The sequence below is a fragment of the Rhinichthys klamathensis genome, unplaced genomic scaffold, assembly GCF_029890125.1.
Source record: "Rhinichthys klamathensis goyatoka isolate OS25496 unplaced genomic scaffold, OSU_Roscu_1.1 h1tg000538l_1, whole genome shotgun sequence".
NCBI classification, from domain to species: Eukaryota; Metazoa; Chordata; class Actinopteri; order Cypriniformes; family Leuciscidae; genus Rhinichthys; species Rhinichthys klamathensis.
Window position 1 is genome coordinate 1781 of NW_026607013.1, and position 12853 is coordinate 14633.

Consider the following 12853-nt stretch of genomic DNA (forward strand, 5'->3'; position numbering starts at 1 on the left):
ATTTCTCCTGCCTGTCCATATTCACTAACACACCAGTGGGCAGGTCAAAGAGGTAATGATGACGTCAATCATCATTGATCTGTGTGCAGGCCGTCTTTTGCCACTGTATTCATCTCTATCGAGTTTTGTGTTCTAAAACTTTCTGTATGTTTTTATAGTACAATGATAGCCCTTCATGGGCAGCAAAGACCTTGACAGAACAAGCCCTCGACAAAACAAGCCCTCAGGACAGATTCTCAGTGACTAGATGAGCCCTCAGCACAGATCCCTATGGCTAGCTGTGAATGTGGCATGCCAGGACCAGCTGGGAGCTAACCATTAAGAGTGACTTTTTAATGAAAATAAACTCTCTAGGACTTACCCAAAATGCATTGACAATAGTGAGATGATCACTTCTAGAGTTTTGGGAGAGCATTTTTCTCCTGTGGTCCGCGATCTTCTCCTTTCCCTGAGATAAACGCATCCATCAGTGAAACAATCCCTCATTAGAGAACGCCCTCTGGGGCTGCACATGTGTTTATGTGAAAGCGTGTGTTTGTATTTACCAATGGTATGAAGAAGGGATCTTTAAAGCTAAGGCTGGCCGCAATGGTAAGCACAGGATCCAAACAGCCAAGAAGAGCCCCAAACAGAATCATTTTTCCTATGTGAGGCTCTACAGGCATACGGGCTAGATGAAATCCTAATGGAGTCAGCTCTTCACTCCTGTCCAGGGCGTTCTACAAGATACAGCAGAGAAATGGTTGGCTTATCAAACAAATACATTCAAAGTATTGTGCTACTGCTAAGCTCTTTGATTTGATTCATTACACTTCTTAATTATACAGCTTTCTGGAACACTTTATTCTCATTGGTCAATCACAGCATTTCACTGCCAATTAATTTTGTACCGTATTTTCCGCACTATAAGGCGCACCCGATTATAAGGCGCACCTTCAATGAATGACCTATTTTAGAACATTTTTCATATATAGGGCGCACCGGATTATAAGGCGCATGAGATACTGCAGTCAAATTTACGGTACTAGACCGGGACGATTTTAATCCTTGTGAAAAAGTAGCCTATAAAAACGTGAATTAATCCCAATAACATGAATCTTTGTCATTGCCTTGACCATTTTCTGACACCAGGACAAAATAGAGATGCTTTTAAATAATTTGATAAAAGAAAGCTTTTTAATAATTCAATAAAAGAATGCCAACTTTAACGGTAAAATCACTTAGCACAGACTGTATCACTATTTTCAAATTTACAAAGACTATTTACAAATAAAACCCAAGAAAAAACCTATTTACAAATAAAAACAAAGAAAAAAAAAATATTTACAAATAAAAAACAAGAATCTATATAGGCCATTGCTTGTCGCACTTAAACTATTATTCAACACACACACAGCGTGCAGTTGCAAAGAAGAATAGATGCGTGACATTATATTCATAATAAGAAAACAATTTATTTCCTTGCAGCGAGAGTGTCAGGCAACGCGTTATACTCGCAGTATCAGCCGCGGCTGACTGGATGAGCGTCCAGCAAGCGTCTGTAAGCTGCCAGTCTGATCACGGCCATTTGACTGGTTATATTGGGATAACAGTCCCCAAAACATCAATCATACACAAGAATAAAGGCATGACATTATATTCATAATAAGAAAACAATTTATTTCCTTGTAGCGAGAGTGTCAGGCAACGCGTTATACTCGCAGTATCAGCCGCGGCTGACTGGATGAGCGTCGAGCAAGCGTCTGTAAGCTGCCAGTCGGATCACGGCCATTTGACTGGTTATATTGGGATAACAGTCCTCAAAACAGCAATCATACTAAAGAACATAATCATATCAACAGATGCATAATAAATGAGCTAGAAAGGGAGGAACACAAAACACAAAAACTGTCAAAAATCAATGGTTTCTGAAACTTGCCAAAGGCAGACTGCCAAACAACTAGCCAGCCACTGGCAGGTCACGTGACATGCCAGGCTCAGACTGGCAGCTGCCAGCCAGCTGAAGATTGAACCCCCACTCGGCTATTCTCTACTTGAATTAATTAATTTCTTCTGCTATTCTGCTGAACACAAAGGAAGATATTTTGAAGAATGTTGTTAACCAAACAGTTGATGGACCCCTTTGACTTTAATAGTATTTTTTTTCTACTATGGAAGTCAATAGGGTCCATCAACTGTCTGATTACCAACATTCTTCAAAATATCTTCCTTTGTGTTCAGCAGAAGAGCAGAAGAAAGAAATTCATACAGGTCTGAAATAGAGATGTGATGGTGATAATATTCTCCCACCGGTTAATCGACTTGTGACAACACCGGTAATACCGGTTTCATTGCGGGGGGGGGGGGGGGGGGGGCGATGTAATTTTTCTTTTACATCGCTTATAAAAAGCTGGTGTGGCAGTGTGCACTTCACTTTCACTTTTAAATTAGCGTCAATTCATCCTTCGCAGGGAGTTTGATTGACATGCGATCTGACCGCACCAGTCACATAACTGAAAACTATGAAAGCCGTGTGACCGGCCAACCGGTAAAAAAAAAAAGAAAAAAAAAAAAATACATTAAAGAAATTATTCCCTTTGATTTTCTGTTTCATTAATAAAGTTTGACTACTCGCAGCAGTCTCGGATGCGCTTAGAGCTCATGTGAATTGCACGTATAAAATGAAGTTAACGAACAACCTCGATCCATCAGGAAACGCCATAGGTCGCTGAATTTCACTGCGCTTCATGAAGAGTTTTTCTTTTGCGTGAAGAAGCCGTTCGCCGGAGATGTGTTAAAAGATATTCGGCTACCGGTATAATAATCCTCCTGGTGCCAGGTCTGAGTGAGTAATTTACTCTCTTACCTTTGTTCTTTGATTAACATTAATAACACTTTAAGACCAGCCACTGCTGACAGAGACGCGATCTGAAACGCGTCCCATTTTCTCACAAATGTCTACGTTCATTTAAGACTTTATTTAAATCATTTAAGACTGCTCTTATGAGGACACTCAACAAAACGGACATTTTGGCATAATTTGTGTGTGTTATGGTTTGTTCAAGTCCGAAAGAGAACTCGATACTGACACGCGTCTTTTCTGTGGGTCGTGTGTGTGTGTGTGTAATAGGCAGGACTTACAGCGCGGTCTCTTTAGTCTTAAAAGCTAAAGACTTTTAATTTAATTAAAATTAAATTAATAAGAGCGTGATCATACAACACTAGTCAACGGGTGACAGGAAAAAACGAATACTGCGTAATTGCGTTAAATATTTTTAACGCTTTAAACTTTTCTCTTTTTTTTTGCGGTGCCGCGGAGGGCAAGTGATTAAACCGGTGTCGCGACTGAACACCGTAACACTGGTAACACAGACTATCGTAGCAAGCCTAGTTTGAAACAACTTGATGAATGATGAAAGAATTAAAAATTTTAAGTGAACTAGGCTATTCCTTTAATTTATCTGGTAAGTAGCCATGTAGCTGCTTTGCGTTGGGTTCCTGATTACACAGTTTATTTTGTGATAATAACAGACAGTAATTTATCCCTTACTTATTTACTAATCCAAACCTCCTTTTCTTTTCTATCAATTATTCCTCACCGTCATCTTTTTATCCTCTTACCAGGTCCACCAGGTGTGTGATGGCCAGCTCTATCGCTTTGTCTGATGGGGGATCCAAAGTTTTCCGCAGGAAACACGCAATGGGGCCCAACTTCAGTATCTGAGAGAAAAATAGAGAGAGAGATAGAGAGATCACACTATTACAAAATGTACAAAGTACTCAATCTAAGCACATACAATTTAAGTAATATAAGATGAAGGCTTTGTGTGTGTAAATGAGTGTGAATGTTCATCAGGGCCCTGCTGTACCACTGAGCAGCAGACAGAACTGGTACTGGGCAGCCATATGGAGATGAAAATGAGCAGTAATTGACACAGCTAAAAGGCCTAGTTACACAATTACACTGCCCCTCAGATACAATGACAGTGATTAATGTCCCTTTTAATCCATTAGTTTGTTTGTGTGCTCACTTATTATAGTCACCGGAGACTACTTGTGAAACCTCTGCCTTCAGGCCCCATTAGAGCCAAACAGATACAAGGGAAAGAGTGTAATGCGTGTGTGTGTGTAATGAAGAGTGTGTGTGTGTTGGGGAGCAAGAATGAGTCACTGGTGGAAATGTTCAGTCCAATTTCCTAAAACCACAGCAGTGAGAAGCTCTCTCTCTCTCTCTCTCTCTCTGAGGATTGCCAACCAGCAAGTTTCTAAGCATTTTAAGAGCATACACACCTACTGCTGACACCAAAGCTGTGTAGTGTGGCACATAAAGCTAGATCGATGGATACTTTATTGATCCCTAAGGGGAAATTCAACCATGCATTTTAGTGAAATATAGTATGCACATAAACACACAGACGGAGCCTTTGACTGGATACCTTTACTTGCAAGCAAAGCTCTTCAAGTGGAGTGCGTTGGATCTCAGGTAACTGGTAGTTATCCAGGAGGCTGGCCCTCAGTCCATTATACAGGTGATAACATTTCCCTGGAGACACTCTGCCCAGACACAAACACACACAAAAACAAAAGGGACACAGGAAATACAATGTCACACTGCATCCATTAGGAAAGTCTCTTTGATGAATGCAAATTGCTACTGGCTAAATGTAATCGAGAGTTCAATCATACGCAATCATGCGTAAAGGTAGTGCACAAAAACATTTAAGCCTATTTTTTATTAATTTAGCAGACCAAACGAAGATATATTATATATTAAAATTATATTGCATTAGTTTAAACTAAAAACCTGTATTTTGTTATACTCATTTAACATTTTATTTGATTTGAATATTGAACTGAATTCTGTAATTCTCAGGGAGGGGGAGGGAGAAAAAGATAAGTAACAAAAGATTTTTTCACATTTTCTGCATTTCGGCCAGTCTAAGCTGCAATGTGGCTCAGACTTTACGCCGATAGTCAACGGTTTGTCTATGCAAGACTAGTCAAAGCTTGCTGATGTGAAAGTCAATTTGCTTTCCCATGAATAATGCAGTGCTATGGAGTTACTTTGGCAACGGGGCAGTGCGTGTGAATGTGTGGATGTGCACAGGTACAATAAGAGGGGGTATACATTTGGGCATTTGTGAACAAGTATGAAATTGAAATGGTGTGTCAGAGCCTGTGCTGAGCAGTAGGGCAGATTCATGTAGATGCAAAGCTAATGACTGACTTATTATCTCTCTTTCATGCATACAAACACACACACCGCAGCACCTGAGACGCACTCTCTGCTCCTCACCACGGCACGTCTCAGGTGCTGCGGTTATCACTCCGCCCAAGTAGCAGTGCTTCGCCTTCAGAGAATATAGTTCCCAGTATTTATACGGTTAAAATATGTCTGTGTCTCATGTGACTTTGTTTTTTGTACACTCTGTGACTATACAAATCACAACATGTAAATAGGAAAATGTTTACGTTATTTTGTCACTTATTTGGATTAGTATGCTAGCTGCAACCATTTACATCCAGTCTTTGTGCTAAGCTAGGCTAGCGGTGGGTGTGTCAAACAGACTTATAGCACGCAAGGAGATGAAAAAGGTATGTATGAACTTATCTAACTCTGGGGGATAAGGTGAATAGGCTAAAGTCCCAAAAAGTCGGAGTGTTCCTTTAACATATTCCCAATTACAGTAGATTTACAGTCCATTTAGAGTAAATAGACACAAAGAGAGAGAACCAAACAGGATTTACGTATATGTGTGGAATGTGGCCTTCAACTTCAAGAAAAGCCAACAGGAAGATTTTTTTTGTTCACTTTCCTATCAAATGACTGAGATAACAAAAGACTGAGATAACAATGAAGCTATTCAAGCCCACATCTTTCCTCTCTGTGTGCACTTAAAAAAAAAACCTTGAGAGAAGCTCTGTCTCGACACTGAGATGGAGGACAGACAGACCTTTCATGAACAAAAATACTAGTCATAAATGAAAAGCCCTGAGGATGTGAAAAGATGAGAGAAGTGCTATTAGATTCAGATTAATCAGGGTTTGAAATTCTATCATTATTTACTCACTCTCATGTTAAAAACCTATATGACATTATTTCCGCAGTGGAAAAAAAAAAAAGATATGTAAAATAAAAGAACGTTATGCAGGTTTGGAATGACATGGACTCTCATTTTTGGGTGAACTATCCCTTTAATGTTAATCAAATAACAAAAGAAAAAAGAGGAAAAAAAAATCATTCACTGCTCTTGACTTTTGTAGCTTTTAATACGAAACAATGAAGATTTAATTTATAGAGTGAAAACTGTATATTTATCTATTATGTTTTTTTTATAAATTTGACAAATGTATTCAATTTCTGTAGTATTTTTTTTTTATTTCTGATAAATAGACCTACCTGAAAAACACTAAGCACCGTTTCATTTATATCTTTGTTTCATTATATTAATTTGTCCTTTCGCTGAATTAGTTTTTGCTGTAATATCAAAGTTGGTGTTGAGAATTATAAAATTTTAAAGTTTTTAAAGTCTAACATTTTGATATTGCAACAACCTTATTTAAAGCAAAAACAACTATATTGTGATATATAGTTATTGTGAAATAAAATGACTCATATTGTGATATAATAATTGGGTCATATCTCCCACCCCCCTGCAAATAGCACAAGTCATATGGATAACATTTTTATGGTTTTAAATTTTTTTTAAAGGAGTCATAACCTGTAATTTTCACTTTTCCACGAGAATCAATGTATGTTATGATTGCCTAACGATTATACATTGGCCGGGAAGCCGATATTCAAAAGTGAAGCGTTTGTTTACCCCAGGGTTCGTAAACCAGCACACGTGCACGCGCACTCAAATACGAGATTTTAATTTCTCCCCCGACTTGACGTCAACACGGGGCAGGATATACCATATATGGACACCGCAGACATATGCTGCAGGAAGCCCGCCCTGCCCCTCTCCTCTCCCCTCCCCCTCATATTCAGTCAAGAAAGATGCAGAAAATGTAGTGCACACGTGAGTTGCTCTGTGGTTGACTGCCAGAATCAACATTCAAATGTGTTTTCTCTACCAAAAACTGACCAAACTACCAGGGACCAGTGGATGAAATTCATTTTTAATGACGCTGTTCCAACAACCCTATCAACTGGCTCAACGTTAGGTGTCTGCGCTAAACATTTTACACACCCTCAGTGATAAACAGACAAGAAAATGATACAGCTATTATTTCATATAATTGTATATTATATAACAATGACAACATATCATTGTATTGATTTTTTTATATAATAGATAAGGATAGATAAATAAAACAAACAGTCAAGTAATAATAAACATAAAGAAAAACATCACGTTACATGTCTGTAGATGAAAAATATTGAATGTCTAAAAAACCACAACGTGAAACAAGGCAAAAACAACACATTATAGCAAACGTTGATCTCTATAACCACTGTAAGCTGATAAAAAAAGTAGACTACATCTCCGTTAATGTAATCTACATTAAATAAAAAGTAAACTTATGTGGGAGAAAATAGCAACAAACGTTTTAGCTCGTTACTGATGTTAATGTATGTCTCAGTCAAAATGATTGTCTTTACCATTCAGAGACATGTTGATGTAGACGTCCTTCCATTGACTCTATATCTTCCGTTTCCAGCTCTGGTTCAGAGTCTGGCTCAAACATATATGGTTGAATTCCGTAGGTCGCGGCCAGGTCGGGTTCATTCACATCTTGCGCCATGATGTCATTTTGGAATGATATGCTGAAGTTACCTGCGGTGTCAAGCCCCCTCCTTCCTGCCACCAATCAACGCGCCCCTCATTTGCATTATTAAAATGACCGTCCACGACAACCAAAATATCGCATCAGATCTCGCGAGACAATAATGCATTCAGAAATAAGGGTCAGAGGAGCTCTGTTTATTTTTTTTCCACTTTTCTTTTTTAGAAGGGCCTGAAAGACTATAATAGAGCGTGGGTATCCAAGGCAATACTAGGTTATGACTCCTTTAAATAGTTTTGGTCACTATGAACTGTCAAAAACTGCTGTATCGATTATAATCGGCATTTTCTATAAAAGAAAGTACTACAGAATTAAGCAATATGTGGATAAATTAATTTCTTTAAGTTTTATAAAAATTCACTGTGGAATAGAAGCTAAAATCCAAAAATAGTGTGATACGAATTTTTTGTACAAAATCAATTATTTACCACAGCATTCCGGTGATACAAGCATACACTGCATATCCTCCTGAGAGGTTTGACATTCTTCCACGGGGTGCAATTATTCCGACTGAAATTGGTTTTGATACTTGTGAATGGATTGAGGAAGAGCTGCTGATATATGGAGGGAATAACATATAAAGGAGAATAAATAAGGGGAGGGAGAGAGAGGGAGAAAGATCTGTACCTGCCAGCACGGCCCTTCCTCTGTTTGGCGTTGGCTAAGCTCACCCACTCCGCTGTCATGGTCCTGATATTGTTCTGGGTGTCAAAATGAGTTTCCTTAATCTTCCCTCCATCGATCACATACACAACATCATCTATCGTAATACTGAAAGAGACAGAGTTTGAAAGAGAAATATCACAAGGTATTCATGATGACAAGGAAGTAGAGGAAAAAATGTCCTCTAAAGTCAAAATTGGCAAAATTTATAGTCTTAATAAATGTCCCTGGTCATGATTCATTAGGTCACATCATTCTAAGAGGGGAAAAAAACCTTTCCTGACGCCTGAAACTTTTCTGCCTTTAATAAAGGCCAACAATATCATGTGAGGGTCTCCTCCCCTCCCCCAAGAATCCAAACAAATGCCAATGGATAAAATCAAGTCCAGTCTCACGTTATTTCTCACTGAATATTCCGTTTCACTAAGAAATGTGTCTTTTACAGTCACCATGAAATCAAAATTGTAATTTCTGATTTTTTTTAATGGAATACTGCAGTGTTTATTATAAATGTATAATAAACACTGCAGTATTCCATTAAAAAAATTATTTGTTTTATCATTTTATCATTATCATTTATGTTTAAATCATTTATAATTTATCCATGCACATAAGTATTATTATTTTTATTCATGTGTAATCGTTAATCATTAAACATTAATGTCGCCTTCCCCTTGGAATGACATCTCTTCTCTAATGACGATCAATTCTCGATGGACAAAATCAACTCTGCCCTACACTTGGTCTCATTCGAGAAACTGTTACTTGGATTACTGTTACTGCACTTGGATATACGTCACAACAGAGAAGAAAAGAAGAACGTAACTTCCGTTTAATGACAACTTTAAAGTGCACAGCTCTGTGTCAATGTGGAGGAGACTGTCAAGGAAACATTGAAGAATAGGTTCAACAACAACAAAACAATCAAACAAACGTGTTTTTGAAATAGATTTTTTTTTAGTAAATCTTTGTGTAAAACACATTACTTGAGTAAACACATTCTTTTTAAGCTATGTTGCTAAGGTCATATTGAATATTCTATTCTTTACAGTCACTGTATTGTCAAGGTTAATGAACAAAAGGATTAAGCTTTTTAAACTCTACACAACAGTTGGGTCATCTATAGCATTTCCGTGACCGTGGAGAGCGAAGGTTTGTTTCTCACTGGATTTGTCATCTGTAAAGGTTAAAGAAAAAATTTAGCCAGGGTGCCCCTCACAAAAATGTGGGGAAATTTTGTGAGAGCCCTATATCCAAAATGGCTGCCGTCAGCCAAGCTGGAAATTAACTTTTTAATGGTTTTGCCCACAGTGCTGCATAATACATGGTTTCTGAGACTATTTGGGTCAAGAAATTCATAAATTATGTAGATTTATTGATTTGACCTATTTTTGACCTTCAAATTCAAGATGGCCACCAATTTTTGGCTCTTTAAGGCGAGACACTACAGGTGAAGGGTAAAATGTTTAACTTACAGATATCACCATGAAACTTTACCAGTTGATTACTCAGATGAATAGGAGAAAAAAATGTATTGTGAGTTTTCTGTAATTTTATGTTTAAATATGCTAATCAGGCTATATCTAATTAAATATCCACTAATTTGCATATATTTTGAAGTGACGAATCTGAATCTGACCATTGAAAAAAACAAGGTTAAAAATTATTTTAGCATTTTGTTGATATATTCAATGAAAAGACATCACCTGAGGGGATTATGAATATCTCTTTTTGTTACCCTGTAAATCAGAAAATACTGCCAATAGCCTTACATTGATTTCCGCCCTATTTTTAGGCATAAAATTTCATATAAATCAGGCCAAGAATGATATATCAACAAATCCCTCTGGACAAACCTTCACAATATAGTTAGGAATAAGACTGTACAGTTTGGTGTATGTAGGTGCTACAGAAGTGGAATATCGTCACTAGGAGTGTGAGAAAAAACGTCTCGGTTACGTATGTAACGTTACGCTGAGTGACGTTACGCTGAGTGACGACGAATGGTGTTTCGCTTAGAAAGCCTATCGACTTCGAGTATTAAAAAACGAGCCAATGGCAAAGAAATGCTATGGGTCTGCGGGATTTGCATGGCGCAACTCCGCCCCACCTCATGGGTATAAAAGGAGGACGCCGGCAACATGCAGATATGTTTCTTCGCTGAGGAGCCAAGACTGAACTCAGGCGATCCCCGCGGTACAGCGGAAGTGGCAGGAAGACGTAACGTCTCCGTTCCCTACTCAGGGAACGAGGGTTACATACGTAACCGAGACGTTCCCTTTCGTTGTCACTCCAAGTTACGTCGAGTGACGACGAATGGGGTTCCAGTCTAATCAAGCCAGCTTCACAGCTGTCTTCCAGTGCCCTGCGTAAGTCTGAGCTCCCTGTTGTGAGAGTGGCACGGACGAAGGACTCGTACCTAACACAGGAATACCAAGGTACACTGGGAAGCATACTGTATCTCAGAGGAAATATGCAAATAGTGCCTGCCCAAAGGGTGGACTTATAGAATACACATATGACCGGGAAGGGGGTAGCATACGGAGAACACTGGGGTGTCCAGCCTGAAGGGTGGAATATTTCAACCCCAGGGGGGCAAGGTGGCTTGCCAAGGGAAAGACACGTGCTCAGAGAGGCTTACAGTGGAAATACTCATGTGGGGGTCGCTCAGAGGGGGGACCATGTGTAGCCGGCGCCGTCTGCACTTCGCCGACTACTGCGTTGTGTTCTGGTGCACTGATGACAAGACGCTGACGTTCCTCAAGACACTTTATTCTGCACACTGCACAATTCCAAAGAGAGCAAAAGATCAGGATTCTATCCATCAGAATTAGCCTCTCTCAGTCAAATAGACTGCAGACTCAGCATTTGATCACATTCAAAAATCAGAAAATAAAATACAGAAAAATAATTATAGAAAATAAACATATTGCATGTCATTTCTGTTATTGACTAAGGGCTTTTAGCTTTTATAACATGAAATAAACCATCCTCTTTCCAATAATACATACAGTAATATGCACAAAGCAAAATGTACATACTTTACATCTAGGCTGTTCAGTGCCATTGAACATCAATCAACACAAGAAAACTTTAAATGAACCAGTTAGGAACACATTAGGCCTATACTCTAAACCTGGTATTGGAAGTACATACCTGCACAATTCCAAAGAGAGCAAAAGATCAGGATTCTATCCATCAGAATCAGCCTAACATAAGAAAAAGGACAACTGAAACATGTAGGCTACATCAAAAGAGGATAGAATTGTGAGCGCTAGCATACAGCAAAACAAAATACGAGGTTAGCTATGTTAGCAATTTATTATGCTCTCAAAACAGAAAAGTTCTCAACTCATCTCAAATAAATGTGCACTCATCATAAAACACACGTACAAATTACCATGTGCACTAAAACTAAAGTTACAACAGGTAAACGTCAAGTTTACATTGCACTGATGTAAATACGTACCTCTCTGTCAAATAGACTGCAGACTGAGAAAAGAACGCGAAAATTCAGTATAAAGACACCACTCTAGCCTCTATCCAATAGACTATCCAATAATCTATCCAATAACAGACAAAGAGCTGGTCCGAGGTCCTCAAACACTGCGTTCTGTCTACATAGGCGCGGAGAGCGCGTACTGGACAGAGCAGTGCCAGGACTGGGTCTGCCTCCTCCAGGCAGCGCTTGCAGGTTCACCACCTGGTCCCGGAAAGGAGTGGTGGGAACCTTGGGCACATATCCAGGCCGGGGGTCTCAGGATCACGTGAGAGTAGGCCGGCCCGAACTCCAGGCATGCTTCGTCAATGGAGAATGCGTGCGGGTCCCCTACCCTCTTGATGGAAGCCAGTGCAACCAGTAGAGCTGTCTTCATTGACAGGAAGTTAAGCTCCACTGATTGCAGAGGCTCAAAGGGAGCACTCTGCAGGGCAGTTAGAACCACTGAGAGGTCCCAAGAGGGAACGAGGAGGGCAAGGAGGATTTAAGTCTCCTCACTCCTCTCAGGAACCTGACGATCAGGTCGTGCTTTCCCAAGGACTTACTTTCGACTGCGTCATGATGTGCGGCGATAGCGGCAACATACACTTTCAGGGTGGAGGGAGACAGCCTTCGCTCCAACCCATCTTGCAGGAAGGAAAGCACGACACTAATCGAGCATCTCCGGGGGTCTTCTCGGCGAGAAGAGCACCAGTTGACGAAGAGGATCCACTACCTACCTTCGAACCTGGACACGCAGATCGGATAACATTCCAATCAGAAGCGCGTTTAGACTTGTCTTTTCAATGTGTATGTGGACAACATCCGGATACAGGTCGCATGTTAATGCCAAGTGTAAACGCAGCCTCTGACGGCAGGTCGGAGTAACTGGTACTCGGAGCGTCAATTTAAGGCTAATGGCAGTATTTTCTGATTTAC

At 39.6% G+C, this 12853-nt stretch overlaps 1 protein-coding gene across 1 annotated transcript in view; it reads right to left on the minus strand.

The window, feature by feature from the left end:
• Positions 1-274: 274 nt before the first annotated feature.
• dhx36 (DEAH (Asp-Glu-Ala-His) box polypeptide 36) overlaps positions 275-12853 on the minus strand; it is a 119065-nt gene continuing 106486 nt past the window's right edge. Inside the window, exons 15-19 of the mRNA XM_056238753.1 lie at positions 8401-8544; positions 4416-4533; positions 3601-3699; positions 546-719; positions 275-448 (exon numbers count right to left, since the gene is read on the minus strand). Coding sequence (XP_056094728.1) covers positions 275-448; positions 546-719; positions 3601-3699; positions 4416-4533; positions 8401-8544 — 709 coding nt within the window. The remainder of the gene's footprint in view (positions 449-545; positions 720-3600; positions 3700-4415; positions 4534-8400; positions 8545-12853) is intronic.